The following is a 24910-nucleotide window of genomic DNA, read 5'->3' as shown; positions in this document are numbered from 1 at the left end:
GAACAAGTCTTTGCTTTGCTAAGTTAATATAATATATCTAGTCTGAGCATGAAGGCCCAGCGGTAGATGTAAATAATTTTGAACTATTTTGTTTCTTTAAGCATGAATCCAGCCAAAAAAAAAATCTTAAAAATCTTGACAATAGCTGGCGATGAATTTGAAAGGTGATAATTTATTGACACTTACATACAGTAGTTTAGGGACTTCATTTGACACACTCGTTCTCTCTAAGAGTGGCATTTGTTCCCTGCATTGAACTCCTCTCTGAGGAACAGCGGCTGACCTTGTACAGCCCAGGGACCAATTACTTTTCTGTTCAGGACATCAGTCAGACACCAACGTGAATATTAACCCAACATACATATTTTTGCCGGTGGTGGGAACAGAAGCTCCCATATGGAACCCACAAAAGGACAGGGAAGACATGCATACTTGGTAAGAGGAAAGCCTGCAGTGGCCAGGACACTCTTTCTGTGAGGTGATCATGCAGATCAAGTAACCAGCATAGAATTATATATTCAGTGGGAAAAGCAAGACACCTACTTTAATTTAAGTTCTGTTGAAAATGTAATTTTTGAGCAGATCATGTTAGAAATAGCAGTTTTTCATATGAAGCCAATACCTGTTGATACTCCAACTACATGCTCTGTCAATATGGCTGTCCATTTTCAGCACTGTTTCTTTGTTCTTTATAAACATCCATCAGCAAGTAAGACTTTTGAGGGTATCTAGATTTTTAAATGTGCAAATCTTTATAATTTTCCCTATTACTGCTGCAAACAATTTGAATAACTTCTGTTAAATCCAAAGTCTGAATGATCTGGCGCTGTCATACACACAGTAACTGAGCTCTTTGTCTGAACAGACCAGTTCAGGACCTTCAGCTTCCTGGGAATAAAAAACAAAGCCAGTCTACTTCTTCACTTTTACCTTCTACTCAGTATCAGATCAGCTATTTGCTGCTTTTATTCTTTCTCTTTAAACCCACCTCATGTAAAAACATAGCTCCTCTGGGAAAGCTATTTCAGGTCAGGGGACAGTCCATGAAGGCTGGGCTAACTTTTTTATTTTTGTAATTCTGCATATTGAGTTTGAAGAAATTATATTAGAAATGTCGCATTTAATTTGGATTCCAACTCACAGTCTGACGAGTATATTCGTATTCGTGCGCAGATGAGTCGGTGTGATCAGACCAGTGCAACTCGGTGCTCAACATTGCCAGACAGATAGTAGACGCCCTTTAAAACTTGTGTCATTTGCTCATCCCTCTAAGGAGGTTTCTTCAAATGTCTGTGTATTTAAACTGCATGCGAGTATTTGGCAACTGCTCCACTGATGGAATAGTCAAGCTAGAAATAAGAGACTTTTCCCTGATTGATGCTTCAGTCGTTCGTTTATTGAACCGGAGAAACCAGAACACAATCCTGTCAGATTGTCAACAATTTCATGACATAACTGCTGACTGACTCCTGGTGGTGATAAGTATGTTTACTGTCTTTAAAATTGTAATGTCCCTTGTTGGTCGTTTGAGTTCTAGATGAAGTGCTGTATAAATTACTGGAAAAGTGCGTGGTAAATGAAATTATAATAAACGTTTGAATTTTTTAGAGCTAACCCGGGGGTAGTTATAAAAACCTACTGGCCTATTTGACAGATATTGTTATGGGTCCCTAACATACTGTGTCATGGTACTGTATACAAATGATGTGCATTTTAACACGTTTATGTATTATTAGAAAGATAAATATTACATTTCATAAACTTAATATTGCTTGTCTCATAATGTCTAAAAGACAGAATTTGAACAGCGCATTAATTTAAAGGGTTTTCTGCTGCCTCTATTACTCTTTCTCTCTCTCTTGGCAAATTTACAAGAAAAATATTTTTCATTGCTTGATATACTTGTATTTCACCAGAGGAGGATCGAAAACAATGTTATACACTGTAATTACCGAGACAATCTTCAATTTTCTACTAATTTCATGAGGTAACATGACATTGTGTTCACTGTAGTTTTGCAAACATTTGGCTACTTTAGGCCAAAATATACTGTGTCGGATTTTTTTATTCAGATGCATGTTAAAGGTTTATATACTGTGACTTTTTTTACTAACATAAAAAAGTCAAATTAAGCTATTCATTTTATGCCGAGGATATAGTTTAAATTTGCAGTATTTTACAACATTGTTTGTTAAATTCAAACTGCAACAATGTTTACAATGACAAAGGGATTCATTGTCACACAGAGCTTCAGGAGTCTACTGTTCATACGTGGAAACACAGCTAGTCCTTCAGTAACACATAGGGGCTGGACTAGAGTCAAAATTATAAAGATTATTTAAATTAATTTAATTTTTCTTACACCACCTGCTTGATAATATAATGAGCCCAAAATTTTTTTCCCTTTACATTAAATCCAAATTTACTGTCTATTTTCAAAAGCGAAAAAGATCTCTCTTAAATGCAGGTTACGTGAATGTATAGTGTACTTCTTTTTTTTAATCAAAATAAACATTGAGAATGTCGGTGTGCGTCTGTTTGTGACCTCTATACCATTCCCTCATGCATACAACTCGTTTTCAAACTTTGTAATTCGTTAAAAAAATGTATACACCATTTATAAGATCATACCAACTTCAGTCATTTATATGTCTTTACTAACTATATATAACTTAGACAATAAAACATAACTTTATACAGTTTTAAATATGCTGGTACAATTCAGTACAAAAATAAAGGCAGTGAAATGTTTCCATCATACCCATACTGTCAATCAGAAAGGGATGAATCCTCACGGGTTAGAAATACTGTAAAACAATTAGTTACGGTTTACAGTGAAAGACAAGTTTTGCTGGGGAAAACATTGACACTGATAAACCACTAGATGGCGCTTTTGATCCATAGGAGATACCCTGAAAAACGTCACAGAATATTTGCAGATGCTTTGGCAACACTTCTTATTTCTTTGACTGGTTTCCTTTGTGCACATTAAGCACAGGTACGCAAGTTTGTTATGCTGTAATGTCTTTTATGAGCAGAGAAGTCCGCATGGTTTGTCTCTAACGCTGCAGAGGTACCGCTGTTTGTGATTCGTCCATTGGTCTTCTCGTCTCTTCCAAGTTGCACCCTTTTGGTGCAAATCAGTGCTTGTGTGGGTAGGAATTGATGCAAAAAGGAAGGATATCCCTCCATCTCTCTCTCTGGATGTCTTGTGACCCACCAAATTGTCCAAAGCAAAAAAATGTCTTTATAATTTCCATATATCGCTGCAGTCTCTCATTTCACTTGCACACAAACACAGGAACACAAATCAGTCGCTCAGTTCATTCTTGAATTGGTTTCTACTTGTAAAAACAGCATGTGCTATGATTTATTCCCTTGGAGAACCTAAATGAAAAGACAAAATCTGTTACAAATTAGCTTTTGAAAAACAGACAGTTTTTACTTTGAGTGTGTCTATGTGCAGCAGATGTGTGTGCATGAGTGCGAGTGTGCATGGTTCATCTTTGCATTAGTGATGCTTACCTACCTGGTTGCGTGCTTTGTGAGATTTCTGCATCAGCACTCTCCACTGGTCGTACAGCTTCATTGACATGCTGCTGCAGCCGTAGGCGTGTTTCCGCACCCAACCAAAGAACTGCTTCAACTCCCGGCGCAGGGTTGAGTTGGAGTCACTGCTGGATTTGGAGTCACAGGAGCCTGACATCAGCCGCTCTACACGACAAAAGCAGAGGGTGGCAGGGTGAGAAACAGAGGTTAGGTCTGGTGTGACATGGTAAAAGTATGCAAAAAGTCCAACTAGTAGAGAATGAATGGAACTGAAAGAAAAGTAACTACACATACACAGTCGGTTAGATCCTTATTCTGCAAAAGCTCCTCCTTCCTTTCCAAGAAAATATGAACCTAAACTACATTTTGAACTGATGGTTGTAGCAGAATTTGGTAATCAAAAGTTCCAGTTCTTATAAACAGGCTGAAATTTGAACATCATTAGTGTTCTCATAGAAGAGGAAGTTATAGCCCGTGATACTGGTGAATAGCCTGTAAAAGCGAGAGGCATATGATCAAAAACTGTCAAACAAGCATTAGAGCTGAAGATGAAATCCAGCTTGACATTAATTTCAACATAAGACATGTAACCTATAATATCCAGCATTGGATTTTGCTTACTTAATTACACAAGTTTAAAAGAACCTAATATTGATGGCAGCTGTTGTCAGTATTTTCAATCAAATAGTTCTCACATTTAGACATGAGGATCATTAAACCACATAAACATCAAGACAGCATTGATTTCCAGCTCTGCGCACGCTGGGATTGATTATAGCAGACACTGATCAGATCCTTAACATGTAAAATGTTGATCTGTAAAAAGTTTATTGGCCAACAAATGTGGCACTCCTGATATAAATGTGAAAGACTGACAAAATAAACTGACTTACAGATCTGGGCCTCGAAAGAAAAGATCAGATTGTGTTATTTATGCTAATCAACTTATCTTGCATTCACTGAGATCAAATTTGGGAAAAAAAAAACCTAATAGGATTATCCCTCTTGAGCCCAAGAAAGCAACACTTAGGAAGCTACATCTCCACAATAGTTGGGCAAAATATTGTTAAGATTGTCTTATTCTTTTATTGTTTTGTAAAGTCTGTAGTACTTCAGTTTTTTAACAATATCAAAGCCTGACGGTGAAACTAAGTAAGCTATATTCGCAGCTAGTCTTGGGCTTTAATTTAATATCAGAAACACCCAATGTGGGACAGATGTTAAGTACTAAGTGAAAATGGAAATCAGGCTGGTGTAAAATCTCCTGTCAGTCTGACATCAAAAATTGCTGTTGATGCTGGCAAAATAATAAATGATAATATTGTGACAATGCACATGGTGAAGACTAACATTATTAAAAAGTATCTGGTTAGGCTTGGTTACGTGCAAATAATAATATAAAATCATCATCTGTCTTCTGAATTTTATAACGAACATGACATTTGTATTAGACATTGTCCTGACATTGAATTTGACTCCTGTCATTAAAACCCACATTGAACTAAATGTGTAATGGAGAACTACAATATAAAAAACAGAAAAATAAATATTCTGTGCGTGTGCTTGTGCGTGTGCGTGTGTGTGTGTGTGTGTGTGTCCTCACCACTATGGGGTGTAGATGCAGCAGTGGGGTGGCTCCACTCACTCCAGATTCCAGCTTTGCGAGAGCCATAGATGCCCACAGGGTTACAACGCACCTGGATAAATTACAGGATTATAAATTGTGAAACAAACCCAGTACACTTACCTTGTTGCTCGTACATGTCTGAGAACACACAAATACAAACCTGGACAAAATACACTGTTCCAGGCCTCAGACCTGCCAATCTACAAGATGTCTGGTTCCCAACATCATCCATCACCTATGCATCAAAAATGAAAGAAGACAATGAAAAATCAGAAGGGTTGTGTGGTGGAGGTCTGACCACAGTATTAAACACCAATGGGCATAAACCAAAACACAGGTCACAATCAAAGCGTATATAACAAAACCGCAAACCATCTGCAGACCCGGACACAACATTGTTCGGGGGCTCCTGGTCAGTATGTTTCTGAAAATATTTTAAAGTAAGTGTGCCTTCTGGCTACAAGCTGTACTGTATTATTTATTACAGAGCTGCGGATGCTGATACAAACACATATACACACACGCACACGCACACAGGAGCGTGCAAAGGTAGTCATGCAAGCAAGCAGACAATTAGGGACTGGCAGATAAAGAGACAGGAAAGGACTTTAAAAAATAGTTCTTATACTGCACACTGTCATTCTGGCACTTGGTCTGTAAACAGTTGTTAAGAAGGACTACAATAGAAAACAGAACATGAAAATTACAAGCATCGGACAACTAATGATGTGACACGGGGAAGCCAGATCAGCAGAAGTTACCGCTGTGCGTCTTCGCAGCCATATTGAAGACATTAACAGCTGTATCCCTCCATTCCTCAGCATGACCTCATGATTAGGGCCAGTTCGGAGGGAGATGGCGTGTTTTCACCACCAAACCCCTTGAAGCCACTTGGATTAAAGTCTGCTTCAAAGTGGCCTCAACCGTCCATCACCTCTCCACTCCCCTCCTTTTCTTTTTCCATTTTGCAAGTGAAGACTTGCTCATATTGCACCTGTGTAATTCCCCCTAATTGCCAGTGAATCTACTCTCACCCAGAGGACTCAAAGGAATTTTGGGAGGCACCGTCCACACACGGATGACGGTTTTACACAGTATTTTTCATTCATTAAAAGTTCGAAGAGAGCCGTCAACGGTCTCGATCAAATCCGACGGCGAGATTTATGGCCGCTGAAAGTTTTTGAGCGGCCCGGCTATTAACTCTTCTGGCGAAGGGCGCCTCGATCAGAGTAAATTAGGGGGGGTGGGGGGATTAAGATGAGAAACAGCTGGAACAGTGATGCACAGACAAGTAACAAATTGTAGGAAGAATATGAAAGGTGCGGTTCCTTTGCAGGCTGACAATGCCCCCAGTCATGGGGCACAGAGGTTACTGAATAGGGCGATGGGTGTGAGGATGATGTGAAACACATGCATCAGCACTCACCATGTTAAACAGGGAATACAGCAAGGAAGAATGGTGTTCAGTCCAGCCACGCTTACAGACATGTGCAAAATCTATGCCAAAGCAGGAGGTTGATATTCCGGAGATGCCTTTTTGTAAATGAGTTATATCAGGATGCCTGCTCGGTATGTGAATTCCAAAGTCAGACACAGAAGGCTAAAGAGTTTATCCCGAACTCGAGAAATGGTTTAATCCCACTCTTATTTGTAATGGTTTTTGAAACCGACTTTCAAGTTAATTCCTCAGATTCCTTGTTTCCGACTTATATATAACTGTCCGCTATTGTTACAATTCTGTTATTTTCCTGTGAAATTTTGTGCTAATTTGCGGATTTTTAAATGTATTTATTGGGTTATTATTATCTATCGTTTATTTTAAAGTGTGGCCAAGTTAGTAACTTGTGGATTGTTTTTTTACGCATAACTTTCCAATCGCTTTTCAGGCTATTTAATGAATTTACTATAAAATAATAAAGAGATCGGTGCACTAAAATAAGATTGTATTTTATAAGCACAGTCCTTATCTGTGTGTATCCTTGTCCTCTACCTTCCAGTCTTGGCTGTCCTCCAGTCTGTAGCGGATCTGGTATTTGGCCTGAAACAGGAAGTCTTTGAGCGCTGGTGGGGCCTGCCAGCGAACACTTAGCTGGTCCTCTAACTGCCCAACGCGGCTCACAGCCACACCTGACGGAGGGTCCGTGGTCACTGAGGAAAGAGGATCAAGCGGATTAAGTCAGGAAATCCCATCATAAAAGGACATGATATCAAAATGCAAAACACAGAACGAAAGAAAAGAACAAATTCAATGATTATCTACTCATTTCATTTTTCATGTCAATAGAACGTCTGGTGAGGTTTCTTTTTCCACAAAACAAAAGAAAGCCATTTTGCTGCTTCCTCCAGAACAACTGCAGTGAATTACAACACATTTTCAAATACAATAAAACATAAAAAGTTCCATACTGGGGAGTTGACTTGAAAAGATGTTATTTACACCATGATTTTTCTCATTAGCTCCCAAGCTCCATTCTGTATGTCAGGGATTTTGGATGCTTGAATTAGGCCTGACAAGCAACATGAAGCTGTTTTTTTTCCCCTCTCAGTGATAATGTTTAAGTGGTCCCAGTTCACTTTAGTTATTTGGGAAGAAGTTGCAAAACAGTTTTCTGTGAAACTCCGGGAGTGTTTTCTAGAGTAAGAAACTTTACCCAACCTTCTATTGGCACTGATTTGAGTGGATAATGATGTTTGTATTTAGAGACGAATTATTCCTTTAATACATAATGCGAATATTTGGTGACTTTTGCAGTCCCTCCGGATTTTAAACTGGAACCAGAGCATGCCAGTTTTAACTCGCAGATCATAGACCTTGTCATGGGCCTAGTACAACTCTTTCTTTTCATTTTATGAACATTAATAAAGAATCTTGCGATCTTCAAAATGCAATAGACATGACTGATGAATAGAACAAAAAACAAAAGCAGCTTATTTTTCTACATTCTATTCGAGAATGGAAAGTGAGAAATACTTCAAGAAATCGTGTCCTATTCCAATTCCAATTTAAAATACAGGGTCCTTTAGGGGCCCCTTTAAACCCAAAGCCATGTTTAAAATATTAAAATCATAAGAAAAGTCTAAAATGTTCTAAACATTGATTTAGAATACAACATACTAATCGTATTAAATACAAATAAAAAGAACAAATGGGTCAATTAGGCCATGCCTTGTAGCTGAGAGAATACCAGCAATTACATATTAACATTTACATACATTCTTTCCACTTGCCTTCGAAACCGGAGACAGGCCTTGTGAAACTGGTTAAAACCCTCATTTTTATTGTTTATCTGGTTCATTATGGGACTGCGGAACAAGCTGGTAACACAACACGGGCAAATACTCGGAAAGCTGTCATGGCAAACATGTGTATTTACATACAGTATTAGGCAGCCAAACGGCAACATTAGCTTTTAATTGGAATCACGATTTGCATCCAATAATCATTCCCTCTTAGCCTAGTTTGGTCTGAATCGACTCTCTTCCCATGAAGAAAATGCAGAAAATTGAACCATTTTTCATTTTGCAGATTTTCATTCGAGCATTTGTGTAAATTCAGAAATGTGATGAGAAGGACTTACATAAAGAGTTTTTTTTCCAATGCACAAACAATGGTTTAATCTCATCACGAGACTGAAGTTTTGTCTTATTGATTGCATTGATTAACAAGTTTATTTCCATCTTAAGATCGTATTGATTTGATTGACTTCTAGGGCAGACAGATGGCACGGATTAGCATTTTGAGTCATGACGAGGAAAAATAGTAGCTTAAGGGGCTTCTTTCAACATCATAGCTTATGTTTGTGGGGTCAAGAACTCCATTCAATTCAAATTTAAAGTGGTGGTGCTGATGTCTTTATGTGTAGGACTGAAGGGCTGCTCAGGGCTGGCCGAGGTTTGTGGTCTCCTCCTTGATTCTGAGGACTTGATTTGTGTGTGCTGGAGATCGTTTCATCTGACAACGATTATCTTTTTGACAAACAAACATGTGGTGACAGACCATTATTTTAACCATCCCCTTGTTTTGTTTTGGGCTTTTGCGATCGTTTCAATATCAACCTCAGTTCCTTTTCGTAATGTCATCGCTTACCAATAACAAACAAAACGACCCCGGGGGAAAGATTTCGCGGAGGGAAAAACTGGGAGTTGACACGGGGGATTTGTCTCTGGTTGAGAATGTCTCTGAACTGCGTGTGTGATTTCAAAAGTAGCGGATGACAAAACAATAAGAGACTCAAAGTTATGGTAACACACACTGTTCGTGAAGGTATTAACTGCCCAAACCACTGAGGTGGTGAGGAACCTGGATTCTGACTTGAACATCCAATTTCAGTTTGCACTAGCATGGTGAATTTAACGTAGGCGCATATAAATGATTTGATTTAAGTTTTGCTAAAGAAAGACATTCACCCTCAAGGAGAATCAAATTACTGCAAAGGCTTGAAATGACAGTGGTTGTTAAATATTGTATTTTTTTTTTTGTCTATTGTGGACATCTCTTGACTGTAATTTGACATAATACATTATCTCAATTTAAAGTTTGATTAAAGATACGATACTACAGCAAGAGTATTGCACAGCTAATATGTTTTACAGAGTAGCTGCCGGTCTTTACAAATTACAATTTCTGAAGGAAGATAGATAATGACTATGACAATCAATATGAAAATACAGGAAAAAAATTCTTAGCAAACAAAACACCATATTGGAGTTGCATATCAAAGTGCCTCAAACTTGGAAAAAACAAGAACAATATTCAACAAGCTAAAATAGAAGGAATCTCTTTGCTCGTTGTTTTTAGTATTATTCCATTCTATATTTAGATGTTGATGTCATATACCTAAGTTTCTTTTTTTTTCTTCTTTTTCTTGGAGATGGCAACCATCTCAGTGGGTCTCTTTGATCAGTGTGTGTGTGTGTGTGTATGTACTGTGTGTTCATGTATCTGTGTGATGGCGAAGCCTTCCGTGACGCTTCTCTTCCACGCCTTCTGCATTTTTATCGGGCAGTGTTTGCTGTTGGCTCACATGGATGGGAATGAAAAAAACAGTTCCATTTGGTTCTCAATTCTCTAATCCGACTTAACTGTACACCTCAAAGCTGATGAGTTTCAACCACCAGCCAGCACGTCATAAAACAATTATTATTCCCCTCCAACGCAAAAAAAAATAAAATGGAGCCGAGCAGATCGAAAAACAATCGGACGGTGTGTCAGTTCACTACTACATGTTGGTGAGTATTAAAAGTATAACTAACAGTTTTGCGTGCTTCTTGACATTTTTTCCATGAAGTCATTAATCAGTGGTTATTATAGTTAATCAAAATAAATGGATAAATAAAACATTATACTGATAATAGCATTGAATTCATTAAAAAATGTTTTGTCAATTCCCACCCCTCAATGATCGACATCAGAATAACAAAGCCATACTTCCACCGCTTTTTGCAGATGGGCATGGTAGTATAATGCAGTGAAATTCATAAACACAGATGTATGATGTAAACACCGTTTCAGAAACTCAGAGCAGAGTTAATTCAGTTAAGGTACAATGGACAAACGGTTACGCGCTGCAGGCAAACACTTTTTTTTTTTTAAATTGCATCCACATTTCGGTAATATTCCACAATATTCAGGGTTTTAAAGTTGATTTCAAAGTTGAGACTGCAGTGCTGTGTCTGTTTTTAAATAAAGCCAATACTGATTTTGTTTGCCGCAGATTTAGTTATCTATGAGGAAAAAGTGGAGATCTGTGTCATAGGTAATACTCTTTGAAAAATGCAAAAGCCGTCTCACAAAAATGTATACCGTCATTTTAAACCGCTTTTGGCACTTTGTTTGAATATTTAATAATGAGCGGCGGTGGTGGTACAAAAGTGCTTGAAATTTCATTGTCAGCTAGCAGTTTGTTTTACCATGAAAACTTAACAAACGGTGCATTCATTGATGACGGGCCAACGTAAAATTAAAAAAATATATACACAGTACATATCAACAGCAAATGTTTCAGAGTGAACTATTAAACAGCTTTGAATTTAGGTAAGTAACCGTCACAACCTTTGTCATACTCAAAGTTTGGCAAGGTTAGACAGACTGAGCTTGAATTTCAGTGACAAATTCCAAGTATCGGTGTCACTGGTAATACACGAATAACAATTCTCTGAATTACTGATATCCAAACTTTCCAGTCAGTCGACATCCGTTACCTTATATATAACTACCGGAGCTGAAAAGTCATAATTCGGAGTCGTTACATTGGATCCCCCCTTACAAAATCTTACTTTTCGACAAGGCGGTGATGCATTTTAACATAATTTCCCAGTTCTCAACACATCCTCATCTCGCTATAGAAGACATAAATGCAAGTTGTCTCTAGTCTCGAGGCTACGGGTGATCCCCTGCGTGACTAAGGAATGCAGAAAACTGTTGGTGTTTCCGCCACGGTTTCAAAACCGATTGGATCTTACGTTGGACGTGAGTCACAGCCCATGAATCACAGGTGTGGTGTCTCCTGTTTATCACCTATGGAAACTGAAATGAAAGGAGCGGGCAGGATAACCTGAATGAAACAAAAAGCGTACGTACAGGTCCAGAAACCGCCCCCTCACTGCCTGCTTCTGTTTCCATACCGCTACTAGGTACAGCCCTGCCCTTGGGGTGTGTTAACAGGTGTGTGTGCGTGTGTGTCTGTGCAAGCGTGCATACATAAGATGGTCATGCTTTTGATTGACACCTACTTCCTTGCAAGTGACGTGATCGCGACTGAGAACTCTTATTTGGTTGATTTGGTACTTTTCCTCAACACAGGAGCGTGTGAGGAGGAAGCGAGGGAAAGGGGAGGTTGCGGTGGGGTTCCAGGCTAATCATTTTGTATTATTTCAAGTCCAAGCCTCAAAGCCCAAACTCCTCAAGCCTTGAGGGTCTGCAGCAGGGCTCAGAGACAGGATTAGTTTAGAGGATCAGTGTTGGAACATTCCAACACCACATTAAAGGGGGTTAGCAAATATTTGCGTGTTTCTCTTAAGCGCATGCAAAAAAAAAAAGGGGGGGGGGGGGGCGCTCATCAAAAGATGAGGCGTTTCCATTGGCCGCATTACTACGTCTACCCAGGTGTGTCAATGAATGCGTTTTCTGTGGGAGTCTGACATGAGAGGACTTTGGTTTTAATGCACACTCCGTTAACTTAAATCCCACTAAGCTAGCCAGCAAACCACATAGCGAAGCTTTAAAAGGGAATAGCGTTCACTTCCTAGCGGTCTGAAGCCACATAAGTGAACCAGCAAAGCTCAAGCCAATGTCCTGTCTGTGGAAATAAAAAAGATGAATGTTTACAGTGAAAAGATATTCTCTATTTTAATAAATTTAAAACTGTATTCATAAAGTTAAAGGTTGATTCTGAGGAGTTGTGACATGATGAATACGGGGTCGGCTATAAACCGCCCTATTCCACTTAAAAAAAAGATTTACGGTTGGAAAAGAAAATAATCTCTTTACACATTATCTCACATATTAAGGGCTTGTTTCAAGACGAAGATTAATCATATTAAGACCGGGAGATATATAGAAATACGAGACAAGTTTTCGTGGCAACGGTAAATCTATCAAATAGAGGTATGTCTTATGAGTCATTTTAAGTACTTTCCCCAAATCCAGCTGTATCCTGAAGTGTATGATATTGTCACCCTAGTTTGAAAAATCCAAATACTCTGTGGTCATCTTTCTCTATAAGTTTCACTATTAATGACACTACCCTGGAAAACACTGACTTTCCACTTTTTTTCCCCACGTTTTTTGTTGCGGGGGTAACATGTTCAGCTATTTCCTGGCAATGAAGATTATTTACGGTTTTCCTTTGTGGGTTATTTAGGCAGATGCACTTGTCCACTTGCTGGAAAAGTTATGAAGAGTAGAATGTGATATTAATATAACTTTAATGATTACGAAACCAAGCAAAGCATGTAACAGATTCCACAAATGCTTCTAAGGGAAAGCACTTGCACATTTGTTATTTTACAATAATAACTCATTCTATTTCTGTAAAGATACATACAGTTTTACGAACTAAAAAGTATAACCGAAAGAAAGACACTATAAAAGGTTTCAAAGCTATTAAAAACAAGACCACAATAAACTTTGAGTTTTTGTTTGAAATTATCACCAGAAGATGTTTGTCTAATGTGGTGGAAGCATGTTCCAAAACTTTAAGCCATAGCTAAAGAAAGCTGCCTCACCATATTTTTGCAATTTGTTTGTGGCTTATTTAGAAAACCAGCATTAACTGGCCTAATCGGGTGGTTTGGAACAGACTCTGACAGGCAAGCTGAAAGATATGAGGGTGCATTTTCAGCTTTAAAAACAATTACGCATTCTAAAATCTACCCTCAAGGTTAACCAGTTCTTGGACACTAATAGTGGGGTACTGTTTTCCGTAATTCAGGCTAAGATACTCGCTGAAGAATATTTGTGTAACTATTCCTTTGAATGGAACTTCTCTTTAGATTAAAAAGTATTGAATCCACGAGAGCGTTTGAAGAACGGAGTCAGCTGGTCCAAATTAAGATGACCATTTTGCAGGCTAACATCCTGTTAGCCCGAGTATGCTAAGGGACAGTTGGAGAAAGAGACGACACAAATGAAAACACAAAAGCTATTTATATGTTATTTCAAATTGTTCATACCAACTTCCTTTGCTTAATAATGTGCTTTTAATATATCTTTTTTTACTGTTACTACAGTAGATACACCATTTTAAATTTAACTCCGTTACTTACCGGTGTTTGTCTTCGGAGTTATTCTTTTTCACAAAGAAATTTCATATTAAATCGCTTCTTAATTCATGATGGTCACAGACCGATTTCTTTTTACTTAATGAAAACAATTTTTTCTTGGATAGATTATCAACACAATTGGATCTTCGAGGTGTGGTAATTGCTTTGCATTACATCACATTTCACGGTATATAGGAGCCACATTACTAACAGTTCCAATTACTTTAAACTTTATTTGAAAATGACGGTTTGTTGATTTGATCAACTATTTCAAGATGGAAGTTGAAAAAGGTTTTCTTAATGGAAAATTATTTCCAGGAATTTAATAAAAGAAAAGACAACAGTACTTTCATTTTGAATGATTTAAAGGGGAAAAGCAAGAGTCAGAACTGTGCAACTTTATTTTGAAGTCAGATGGCTTTAGACTCCCTGAAAAGGGGCAAAGTCAAATTGGGGTGAAAAAAATCTAACTGAACTGGGGGGTGCAAAACCTAAAAATAAGGTTGAAAAAGTTGAACCCTAAAAATCATTAGAAACAATATAAATCTGCATTGAAGCTTATTTTAAAAAGTCAGAGAAACGGTTTGGCTGCTCATAAAAGGCACTGCACTGGATCAAGAAATAAACAACCATACTCTGGTTTCTGCCCAGTTTTAGGATAAACAATGAGGGGAAAATCATAAAATCCCTCATTTGTTGCAGGTCAACTTTGATTTATTTTCAGAGCTGTAGCTGTCCAAAGTCATTGTTCTAGATAACAGCCTGGAGGAGGGGGAGGGGGGACTGACACTCAGATCTAAGCTCTGAAAAAAAACATTAAAGCAACAGGGTTACATTTCACTACTTCTCACACTCACCCACGTCTAGGATGTCCAGTGTGATGACATCTGAAGTAGCCTGACCCAGCTGATTGGAGGCCTCCACCCAGATCTCATAAGGCGTGAAGAGGTGCAGGTCCCTGGTGATGCTGCAGGAGTATGGCTGGGTATGAGCGTAGTCTTCACACTCCTTCTCTTTGCCGTACCACCTTAGGGAGGGGGGAGGGGGTGAAAACAATTGTTGAATAACTGTAAACAGCTTTTAAATGGTGTATACACATCATTGTGTTCGGTTTATCTGCCAACCATTGTTTTATTAGGTTCTTGTTTAAGAGAACTGGACTGCAGTTGCAGATGGAGTTGTAAAGCCTGTGGGCACTATGCGTCAAGTTATTTCTCTTGTTTTTAAATAGCTTGATTTCATTATTTTAAAAAATGTGAATAGAGTTTAAGCTCCATCTGAAACTCATTTTTAAAAATGTATCGCTCCCAGATGAGAACCTGTTTCTCTAATGCTGATGAAATTTAACTTTCTAAAGACAGAGGGCTTTCACCTTGGCTACCACTGATGTTTTTTTTTCCCCTGCCAAAAGATAAGGTCTTTTGAGTTGTCTCCAGCTCAACCTCAACTTATTTTAGGGGATCATGTCAACAAACTGCACATCACACCAGAGCTATCAGGAACATCTCTAATAAAAGAAGGATTCTGGGCATACAGGTGTTCATATGGGGAGGCGCATATAGATTTTGTTCTTTTCCATAAAACTGTTAATACCATTACCAGGGTTGTGATGGAAACCTAGAGCTTAAAAGGAAAAAAGATATTTATTTTTCCTATAGAAGCACAGAGAGAGAATCACTGGACTGAAATGCTTGCAGAGTACCAAGCTTACATGCATAGTATACCTGCAGCACAGTCAGCTGCCTTATAAGTAACAACTGAGGAATGTGCATGCAACACAAAAAAATAATAATAAAGGGACTTTGTAACCTTTCAAATGCAGTAAAATCAATTTTTAAAAGTGATGAACGATGAAAACATGAATGAAACAAGTTGAAAGAAGGGCCTGGTTCATGTTTTTGGCAGTTATTGCTAACAAAAACCTTTTTGAAATAGCATTTCTGTAATACTTCATAGATAAATTATGGTTTACCTGTTCATTTACATTTAGTACAAAAAGAATCCCACTGAATTTAACCACTTTACTTAAAAGCCATAAACAAGGTTATGCATGTTGCTAGACTATTTAAGTCCAGGTTTTTTTTTTTTTGTTTGTTTTCTGTCAAAGCTTTACAAAGGTTGAACAGACTCCAGCACAGACACACGAGTAAGCCTTTGAGTTCTTATTCCATTTTCCGCTCAGAAAAAGAACTTGAGCCATTTGCTGATCCAAACTGCATCGAGATTTTCTGATTGAAAAAGGATGTCTGATTTTCAGGCTGAGTTTAATGACTTAACTGAGTTGTTTTTTTTCTCTCCATAAGATGTAGTCTGGCGTGTACCTGAGTTTGTACTTGAGTGTGTACTGTGTACTAATGTTCGTCTCCCCCTTTCCTCCTGGAGCCCAGCTGCAAGTCAGGTCTTTGGTGTTCCTGGACCAGCAGGTCAGATCGACCGGCTTCTCCGGAGGCACTGGGGCCAATAGAGAGTGAGAGGGGGGAAAGGAGTGACAGGGAGGATGACAGAGAAGAACAGAGAAACAGAAGATTGAGAAATGGAGGGGAGAAGAGAGATAGAAAGGAGATACACGGGTCAGTGAGGGTACAAAGTCACATCCAGCCATTACTCAAGCCCTCAGTGTAATTCACCCACTAGCGATGTTCCTCAGAAATTGGTGTGTTTTTTGTTAATCTGGTGTGTCTGATAACCTGAGAGAGAACCAGAGTGTGTATATATGTGTGTGCAGACTGATTTGGTCAGACTTGGGATCCCTGCCAACATTCCTCGTCTCTCAGAACACAGGGTCCTCAACACCAGTGTCGCGCTGAGATTAGGATCCTGGCTTCATCTCCTTCTTTGTGCGTAAATGTGTATGAGTGCCATGGAAAAAATAGCCAACCATGTTTTTTCTTGGCTTGGCTTTTGTAAAGTCAAATTTGTCTACTAATTACCTTTGAGGCTGACTTGGAAAACAACAAAAACTTGAAGAACATGCAAGAGAAAGTCTGAAAAAAGTCAGTAAACCATTCAGAGTGAGGTCATTTTTAAATAATTAAGAACTGTTGGCCCCTCCCGTTTATAACAACTTGACTTGCTTGGATTTGGTCATAAGTCTCATCCATAGTAACAGCGTGGAAATGTTGAAATGTCACTAAAGTGCAACTTGAGAAGAAATAAAACGAATCATGTGATGATAAAAATCAGGGAAATATATCAATTTTTAATCAATTAATCCTTGTCAGTGGACAGCAGACTTTTGGGGTGCAAAAAATGGTCCCCCCTCCCACACACCCCCCCACCCCATCACACACGCTATTTAAGCTAGATTTACTTATTTGCATTATGTGTCACCAAGCATTATATATACACATCAATATGGCTTCTGAAAATTACGACTGATTGTTTTATAAATCTGCAAACACCCAATGTCTTATTTTTATATGATTTGGGAAACGATATAAAACCCAAAATTGCTGCATCTCTGACCAGTACTAGATTTTTTAAGCCTTATCCAAACATTTTAATGGTTTAGTAACCTGGACCTTTCCTCTTTCTTCACTGTAAAATCAAGTTTATTGATATGTATGAAATGTATCGCTAACGGATATAATTGTTGTCATTTCTTACCGTGGCAACTGGACTTGTTTTTTTTTTTTGGTTTGTTTGTCTCTAAGACGTTTCACCTCTCATCCGAGAGGTTCTTTGGTTCTACTAGACCTTGGGGAGTTTCCGGTAAAGCTGCTGGGGTTGCGGTTGGGCGTTGGTCTAAGTTGCGATGGTTCGTTATGTTAATATGTGAGTTGTTTTGCAGTAACTAGGCTAAATGTGGTTGTTTTGTGTTTGTGTCGTTTGAGTCACAGAAACAGTGCTAGATATAATCAAAGGTAAATTCTTGGTTTATGTATACTGGAAAATTCAAGTATTCTACTCTGGTATATTGCTTATTTGATACACTTGCATTTTGCTCTCTGTCAAGCCTTTTTAACCAAGTTGTGAATTACAATTCATGCATGTAGATGCAAGTCTTTCACTCTGATTCAAGCAGAGGATTGAGAAGCTTTCCCTCTCCAGCAGATCAATGTGAAGATCTCGAGTCAAACACATATCGTTCTGTACAATGGAGGTCAAAAATCCAACTGAGGAAACTAAAAGCTGTGCACATTTTTGACCAGAGGGGATATTTAAGGCTTGGTTTTAGTGGTCAGGCTAGAATTGACAAGAACACTGTAAAAGTAAGATACTGTTCAGGGGCTAGTTGATGTATTATGTCAATGCTGGTCCTCATAAGCAGAATTACAAACATGTGTGTGTCTGTGTAAGATGTCAGACCCGTGCCCTATGAGTGATAGTGCGAGTAATGGACCACACAGTGACACACACTCATGGAGGCCTCTCACTGGCCTGAAGGCAAAAACACTAAACATAAAATACAGCCACAACTGCGTTGGGACACTTAAAAATCTGCCCACTACTTCCTTGTTGTTTCTCTTTATTCCCATTTCCTTTCCACTCCTCTCACTTCTATGCTGCACTCTTAACACTCCTGCACTCTGTTTGCCTCTAACATGCCTTTATTCCGACAATTCCTCATTGATGCAGAGGGACAAATGAACATGGTTCACCAAGAGGAATCAAAAATATTCCAAGGTTGTAAAATACACCAGAAGGGGAATGAAATAACAAAGTACAATCAGGAGCGAAAAAAGGCTCACTAATGAACTTTGACTTACTTCCAACATAGAGGCAGGAACCGGCCAAGATGTGCCCTTTGTGATTGTGACAAACCAGGTTGTCTCCAGACTTTTGCCTGGAGGCACTGAGTCCAGACAGCGTCACACTGAGGTTGGTGGGGCTCAGAATCCGGTACGAGGTGCTTGGGAGTTGTTGGCCGTTCAGCGTCCAAAACAGAGAGCTGGCATGCATGCCAAGGTCAGGGTGTACCCAGCAGCTGGCAGTCAGGTTGGAGCCCATACGAAGAACGGGGTCCTGGGGATAGATTAGCGCTACATCTGGATTAGAGCAGAAAGAGAGGTGATCACTGATGTCATGGGAATATCTCAACGTGCAAGTAGGTAATTGGTCCTACATGAAAGCTGATGGACACCAGACTTTGGAAAAACAGCCTGGAAAGATTAGGTCAGCTGTCAGTTTTCACCATCAAAATATAGCTATACAGAATAGCGTTTCAGCATCAATGTCACAATGTGAGCAAGTGTAAAGTCACATTGCAGGACACGCAAAGTCAAATAAGGTCAAGTTACACGAATACGTCATGCTACAGCCTCTTTTCTGATACATACAAAACAACTGGAACGCTTATTTCCCATGACGAATCAACCAAAAAAATAAATATCTGAGTGGTATTAAATATCTTAATCCGATTTATAGGCTTCTTGGATACAAAGACTTGATTAGTTCCCAATGTGCTGTGGTGGAAGTTTGACCATCAATTCATCACACAAGCGAAGCAGCCCCACTTGGAGCACCACGATATCAAATAGAGCTCTGCCTGTTTTTGATGGCTCGTTAAAATAATGATTTCTTGTATGTTGAACTGAAGGTGCACTCCAAGCTGATCCATGACGGTTCTTATGAAAGAAATGCCACAAACTATGAGTTATTATTTTCAAAGATACATTTGTGAATTACATTCAATTTTATTTCCCTGTTTCGATGTTTCAAAATATATATTGTAGAAAAAAAGAAATTGGACAATGTCATTTTTTTTCCTATTGTCACGCTAACCTACTTCAAAAAGCAAGTTCACCCTAAAATTAAAAAAAAAGTTTTTCCCAACCCTTTTGTACTGCTTATCCTTCCAGATTGCTCAGTGTAATTGGATGACTTACAGATATCAGTCTTAAATGTCTGTTGTATCTCAAATAAAATTGAACTTAATGGAGTTGGTTTTGTAGACTTGAAACTGCCAAGAAATTACATTTGAACTCAACAGAAAAGTCTCTGTCTAAATATCATGGCCAAAGTACTCAAGATAATCCACAGACTTGTTCTGAACAGTTTTGACTAGTAACTTCATATGGAGAAAAAAAAATCTAATGACATATATTCCGGGGATAATGCATTGTGTGAATCATGGTGGCAAGGCCGTGATTTGTCCTGAGATTTTTTTTTAAACTGCAGTTTTCTACACTTCTACACCAACATAAAAGAAACTCAAATCTGTCCCTGATAATGATATAAAAGGCAAACTTTCTTACCGCAAATATTTTCAGCTGCTCAAAATAAAAGTTCTGAAAAGGAAAAAAAAACTTCCAAAAAAGGTAAAACTTGCTGTTTATTTTAATTTTGGAAAAAAAACAATGTCTTTGATAACTGTCAAATTAGAGCCGTAAAATTCAAATGTCAAATAATACACATAAAGTCGTTGCCTTTTTCAGAAATTGTGACTCTATGAAGCCACCCCCAACCAAATAGAACAGCAAAGTTACCATTTCTGATAACCTTACGCAAATTCAGATGTGTGATCAATAATGATGGTGACGATGATAATGATAATCATGACTCAAAGCACAGTTACCACCAACATGCAAAGACCTGCTTTCGGCCAGATGACTGAATACATAGCCAAACGTTAAATTCATTCACACCTCACTCACTGAACAGTGAATTGTCCAAACAAGGTGTGAGCACCTAATTTGTCTGCTACATACCACTCCCTTTGGGCAGCAATCCTCTTCACCCTCTCACTTTGCACTGCAGGCACTCTGGATACTAAACTGACTTAATGGCATCTCTTGGGGTGTTTAAATGTTGTCATGACTGGGCCAGATTGATACAGTGTATGGGGGAAGTACAGAAGCATCATATGCGGTACTTCCAAGCCAAACTTCAGTCCCTGCATGAAACTTTTAGGTATATTGTTGAATGTGAATACTTTGGGTGTTTAATAAATTGTTTCCAGCTTTGTTTATGGTAGCTTCAACATTGACAGCAAATTGTCACCAAATTGGTTAGGATTAAGCAACAGAAATACTCGGGTTTAGTCAAATTGTACATTGTCTTGCTAAACATAATAAATCTAAAAAGGGTCAGACTTTCTGTTACAGGGTCTACCAGATTAACATTACAAGATAACACTGGAGCAAGCTGGTTTGCAGAAAAGTAGATTGTTCAAGTAGTGGTGAGACTGTTATTTTTCACATTGGGTTTTATATTATTTTGATTTTCTTTCATTTTTGAAGAACTACTTTCAGACATGCTTTCTTTCAGAAGGAACTCTGAAGGAAAAGAGTTTCCGGGTACTAAGTCGCTAAGAAAAATGTTTCCTCTTCGCAGCACTGTCGGCTAATGTGTTGGCTAAAATTTGATCAAAAAGCATTGGCCCAACTAATAATGACTACCAACATACTGTATTGGACCACCACTAAGCAGCGGTAATGTCATCATTATCGCCTATGCCATAACTGTCACGCAAAGCTAACCAGCTAACCGTCGATTCGCTTGGAGGCGAGCACTACATACCACAAGAATGCAGCTGGCTAAGCTAACTCAGCTACGCTCGCACATTCAAGAGGTACGTCGCACCACTGTTGATGTTGTTACTGTTTTATAACATACTTTCATGACAAACAATAGCATCCATATCAATAACAAAGTCTTATAGGATAAAAACTACATAGCGGTGTACTGAGTGTATGCTCTTGCTACAGGTAAATAAACCCCCAAAGAAGAAATGACAAAGATGAATATGAAGTAACAGAAGAGGATGAATTTAAGAAAAGTAATGCTGCCCACCCAAGAAGGAGGCACACAGCATGTAAGTTAAACTACTATGAAATGAGTGAGCGTTGTATGAGAGTAAAAGAGTGTCAGCACTTTGTCAGTCTACCCCAAATCTGCGCCCGGGGCCACATCTAGCCGGCCGCCCCACAACCTCTGTTGACAGACATTGTGTGGTCCTTAATGGACTCGCCTCCCTATGAAGAAATGATTTAAACTGTTTAACCCCCTGCTAGAATTAACACTGAAACTCGAGCTTCCACACATTCATTCCACAAACACAATGTACAGGAGCAGTGGATGTGTTACACGACGGGGTAAAGTGCACAGGGTCATGACTATTCCATAATATGCTGATCCGGCTGAATAACAATCAATGTTTATGTATTCCAGGCGGTGGGAGGGGGTCCTCTGCCCTGGAGCGCAGCGTGAAGCTCACAAACACCCTTTTGAAAACATTATTACTGTTTATGCTCCGCCTGGGGAAATGACTTGTAAAATATTATTTGTTCGAAAAAGTTAGAGTGGATGAGTTTAACCTTTCGGTAATGGAGGATGGATTTAAAAGTAATTCGTAGCGAGACGGATCGGACCGGCTCATCGTAAGCTCTCTTATTTCACACTCTTCAAACACTTTTATTTCTTGTCTCCAGAGCTCAGTGAGCTTGCCCCAGGTCTCACAACAGATACTCTATCATTTGGATTAACAGAAACACCAAATGTTCACTCAACCCGTGTTTCCTAAGTTTAATCTACAATAAACTAACTTGTGAGGGTCTGAAGTGCTTTGGAGCAACATGTGATACCTCTGAGACGCTGGATTTTTCACGACTTTTTATAGATCTACATTGTGGATAGGCGAAAGGAAGATTCACATAGAGCGCCATGGGCCACAAAAGAAAGAAAAAGTGGTGAAAATGTGTTTTCGGTTGTTTGGAGTCAGATATGACAACATTTTCCAAAATACACGTGTCTTTATGGGCCGACGGGACATAAAACTACAAAACTTATGAGCTGCTCTTAAAAAGTAATTGTATGTTAGTTTACTGCCAGGAAGAAAATTCCTCATTTTAACTGTTTTACTCCAGTGGCATCGAAACCACAACAGACACAGCGAGAGGTGAAGAACCATCCATTACTGCAATAAATAAAACTGTAATGACCAATTAGCCCTAAAAAACAAACAGCAGGGAGGCTTCAGCTCAGATCCCTCTGTTTCCTACAAGGACCCATAAAACTAAACCCTCTTTTACGTGCACCTTTCAAAACCAATGGGGGTGGAGGGGGACCTCTCTGGGCCACTGGACTCCCCATAAAAGAAAAAGAACCCCCTAATCCAGGCACTAAACGGAAGAACCGGACATAACTTTGATTTATTAATGTTACCGTGCGTTAAGCTGCCGGTTAACATTCTCCAAAGCCCGAGCAAATGATGTCAGTGTTTTGATGCGGCTCGTAAAAGCAGCTCCGCTCTCCCATGTGTTAAAGGGATTATGGCCGGGGCTCGAAGAGACTCTGCGCCCCGCCGCCGCCGCCGCCGCCGCCGCCCCGCCACTCCGCCCCGGGAGGCGGATCGCTCCGGGATACAACGGAGGCACCTCATCAATAACCGGAGCTGTCAAATGGGACAGTAAGTGGCATTTGCGTGTGTTTATCCGCGGTAGGCGCCAAGCTTTTTGCGTGGGGACACTGAACTGACTTCTGCAGCAATCTCCACATGATGGGGCCCCTGCGCCCCCCCCCCCACACACACCCTCTCGGTTTCTAACCTGTAAAACACACTCTATATTGTTGTGATAACCCAAAACGTGTCTCCGTGAGCTGTCAGGTGGACGAACGTCACTTTTAAACTTCTGGATTACTGACGAGCCTGGATCTGGATCCGCAAAGAGAGCCAAAGCAGGTGCTCTCCTGGAGGGGCCCTTTGCACTTTTTGCACTGATCTAATATACAGCGATTTCCCAGTCAACGGGATTTTCGTTTTTGCGCTCCAAAAGTGCGTGTGCCAGTGAGACACTCCATTAAGAAAAAAAAAAAAAAAAAAACGTTTTTTTTTTTCTTAAAAGTGAGGGGGGAGACTTTTCGGGTTCTTCCATTACCAAATCGTCACAGGCCACAGCTTGCAAAAGTGATTTCCACCCTTGCAAAAGGTGTCTACTTTTTTCCGACACATACACACGTGCCACTACATCTGGGTAACACGCGGATTAGAGAAATCGGCGAATCAATAAACCAATCAATCAATCAATCAATCAATAATCTGTAGACCCAACCGCTCTCCCAGCGCGGCACATCTGTGCGGGACTTACGGGTGGACAAGGGCAGCACGCCGGGACCCCGCAGCAGCAGTAGCAGCAGGAGCGGCACAATCCAGCACAAATCCATGACGACTCGCATTTTTTTTGTTTACTACCCCTCCCGGTTCTTCGTCCTCCTCCTCCTCCTCCTCCTCCTCCTCCTCTTCCTCTTCTTCTTCTTCTTCTTCTTCTTCTTCCTCGCTCCTGGACTCGTCGTCCCGGTATTGTTGTGATGTGGCTTGTGTCGATCCCGTGCTGCGTTCAAGGCACCGCGGGCAGAGAGGGAGCACGGCGACGCGCGGCTCCCAGCTCTCAAGCCTCCGGCGCGGACCGAACGGGCAACTCTCTGGAGCGCACCGGGGGGAAACACACATAGAAAAATAAAAAGAATGAATAAAAAAAAAAAGACAACAAGAAAGAAGTTGAGATCCGGCGGGGAAAGGGTCTCCCTCCCCCGGAGTCCGCAGGGCAGCTGGTCCTCAGCGGAGGTTGGAGGAGTGGATTTATCACGTCCTGCTCGCTACCTTTCCCCCCCTTCTTATTGCTTCCTGCAGCTAAATCATACACAAGTTCATACTTCTAAGCCCCTCCTTCCCTCCCTCCCTCTCTCTCTCCTCTCTCTCTCTCTCTCTCTCTCTGTTTTCCCACACAGTCGCCAGTCACCCCCCACCTCCGCTCTTCCCGTCGTTCGTTTCCTTGCTCCATTACCCCCTCCTTCCCTCCTTCCCTCCTTCCCTCCCAACCCCACCCCCGGTCAATGATGGGTTTGCAGAGTCTTGACTTTACTGAACTGTTTTTCGTGCTTCAGGTCCCTGCCTTATAATATTTCACCACAGGAGGCTGTTGAGTCAAGGAGGATTGGGAATCGTGCCAACCCCCCTCTGAACCCCCCCCCCCCAAAAAAAAACATTATTTATTTTGTCCGCTGGGATTTGGTTAAAAAAAAGGAGAAACC

At 39.8% G+C, this 24910-nt stretch overlaps 1 protein-coding gene across 2 annotated transcripts; it reads right to left on the bottom strand.

Moving 5' to 3' along the window:
* Positions 1-1385: 1385 nt before the first annotated feature.
* crlf1a (cytokine receptor-like factor 1a) lies at positions 1386-24693 on the bottom strand. 2 transcript variants are annotated; one of them, XM_086155923.1, is made up of 9 exons: positions 23968-24693; positions 18649-18927; positions 16261-16390; positions 14797-14966; positions 7167-7324; positions 5337-5411; positions 5153-5246; positions 3526-3714; positions 1386-3387 (listed from the first exon to the last, which is right to left on the bottom strand). In XM_086155923.1, the coding sequence occupies exons 1-9, from the start codon at positions 24053-24055 to the stop codon at positions 3371-3373; spliced, it is 1200 nt and encodes a 399-aa protein (XP_086012049.1). In that variant the 5' UTR covers positions 24056-24693; the 3' UTR covers positions 1386-3370. The 2 variants fall into 2 exon arrangements, with proteins under 2 accessions (XP_086012049.1, XP_086012042.1); XM_086155916.1 differs by having other exon boundaries at positions 3530-3714.
* Positions 24694-24910: the final 217 nt, after the last annotated feature.

This window comes from Fistularia commersonii, chromosome 1 (assembly GCF_037954325.1).
Source record: "Fistularia commersonii isolate RoL2024-O1a breed Wild chromosome 1, RoL_Fcom_v1.0, whole genome shotgun sequence".
Classification (NCBI taxonomy): domain Eukaryota; kingdom Metazoa; phylum Chordata; class Actinopteri; order Syngnathiformes; family Fistulariidae; genus Fistularia; species Fistularia commersonii.
This window is presented reverse-complemented; position numbering and strand designations above follow the sequence as displayed.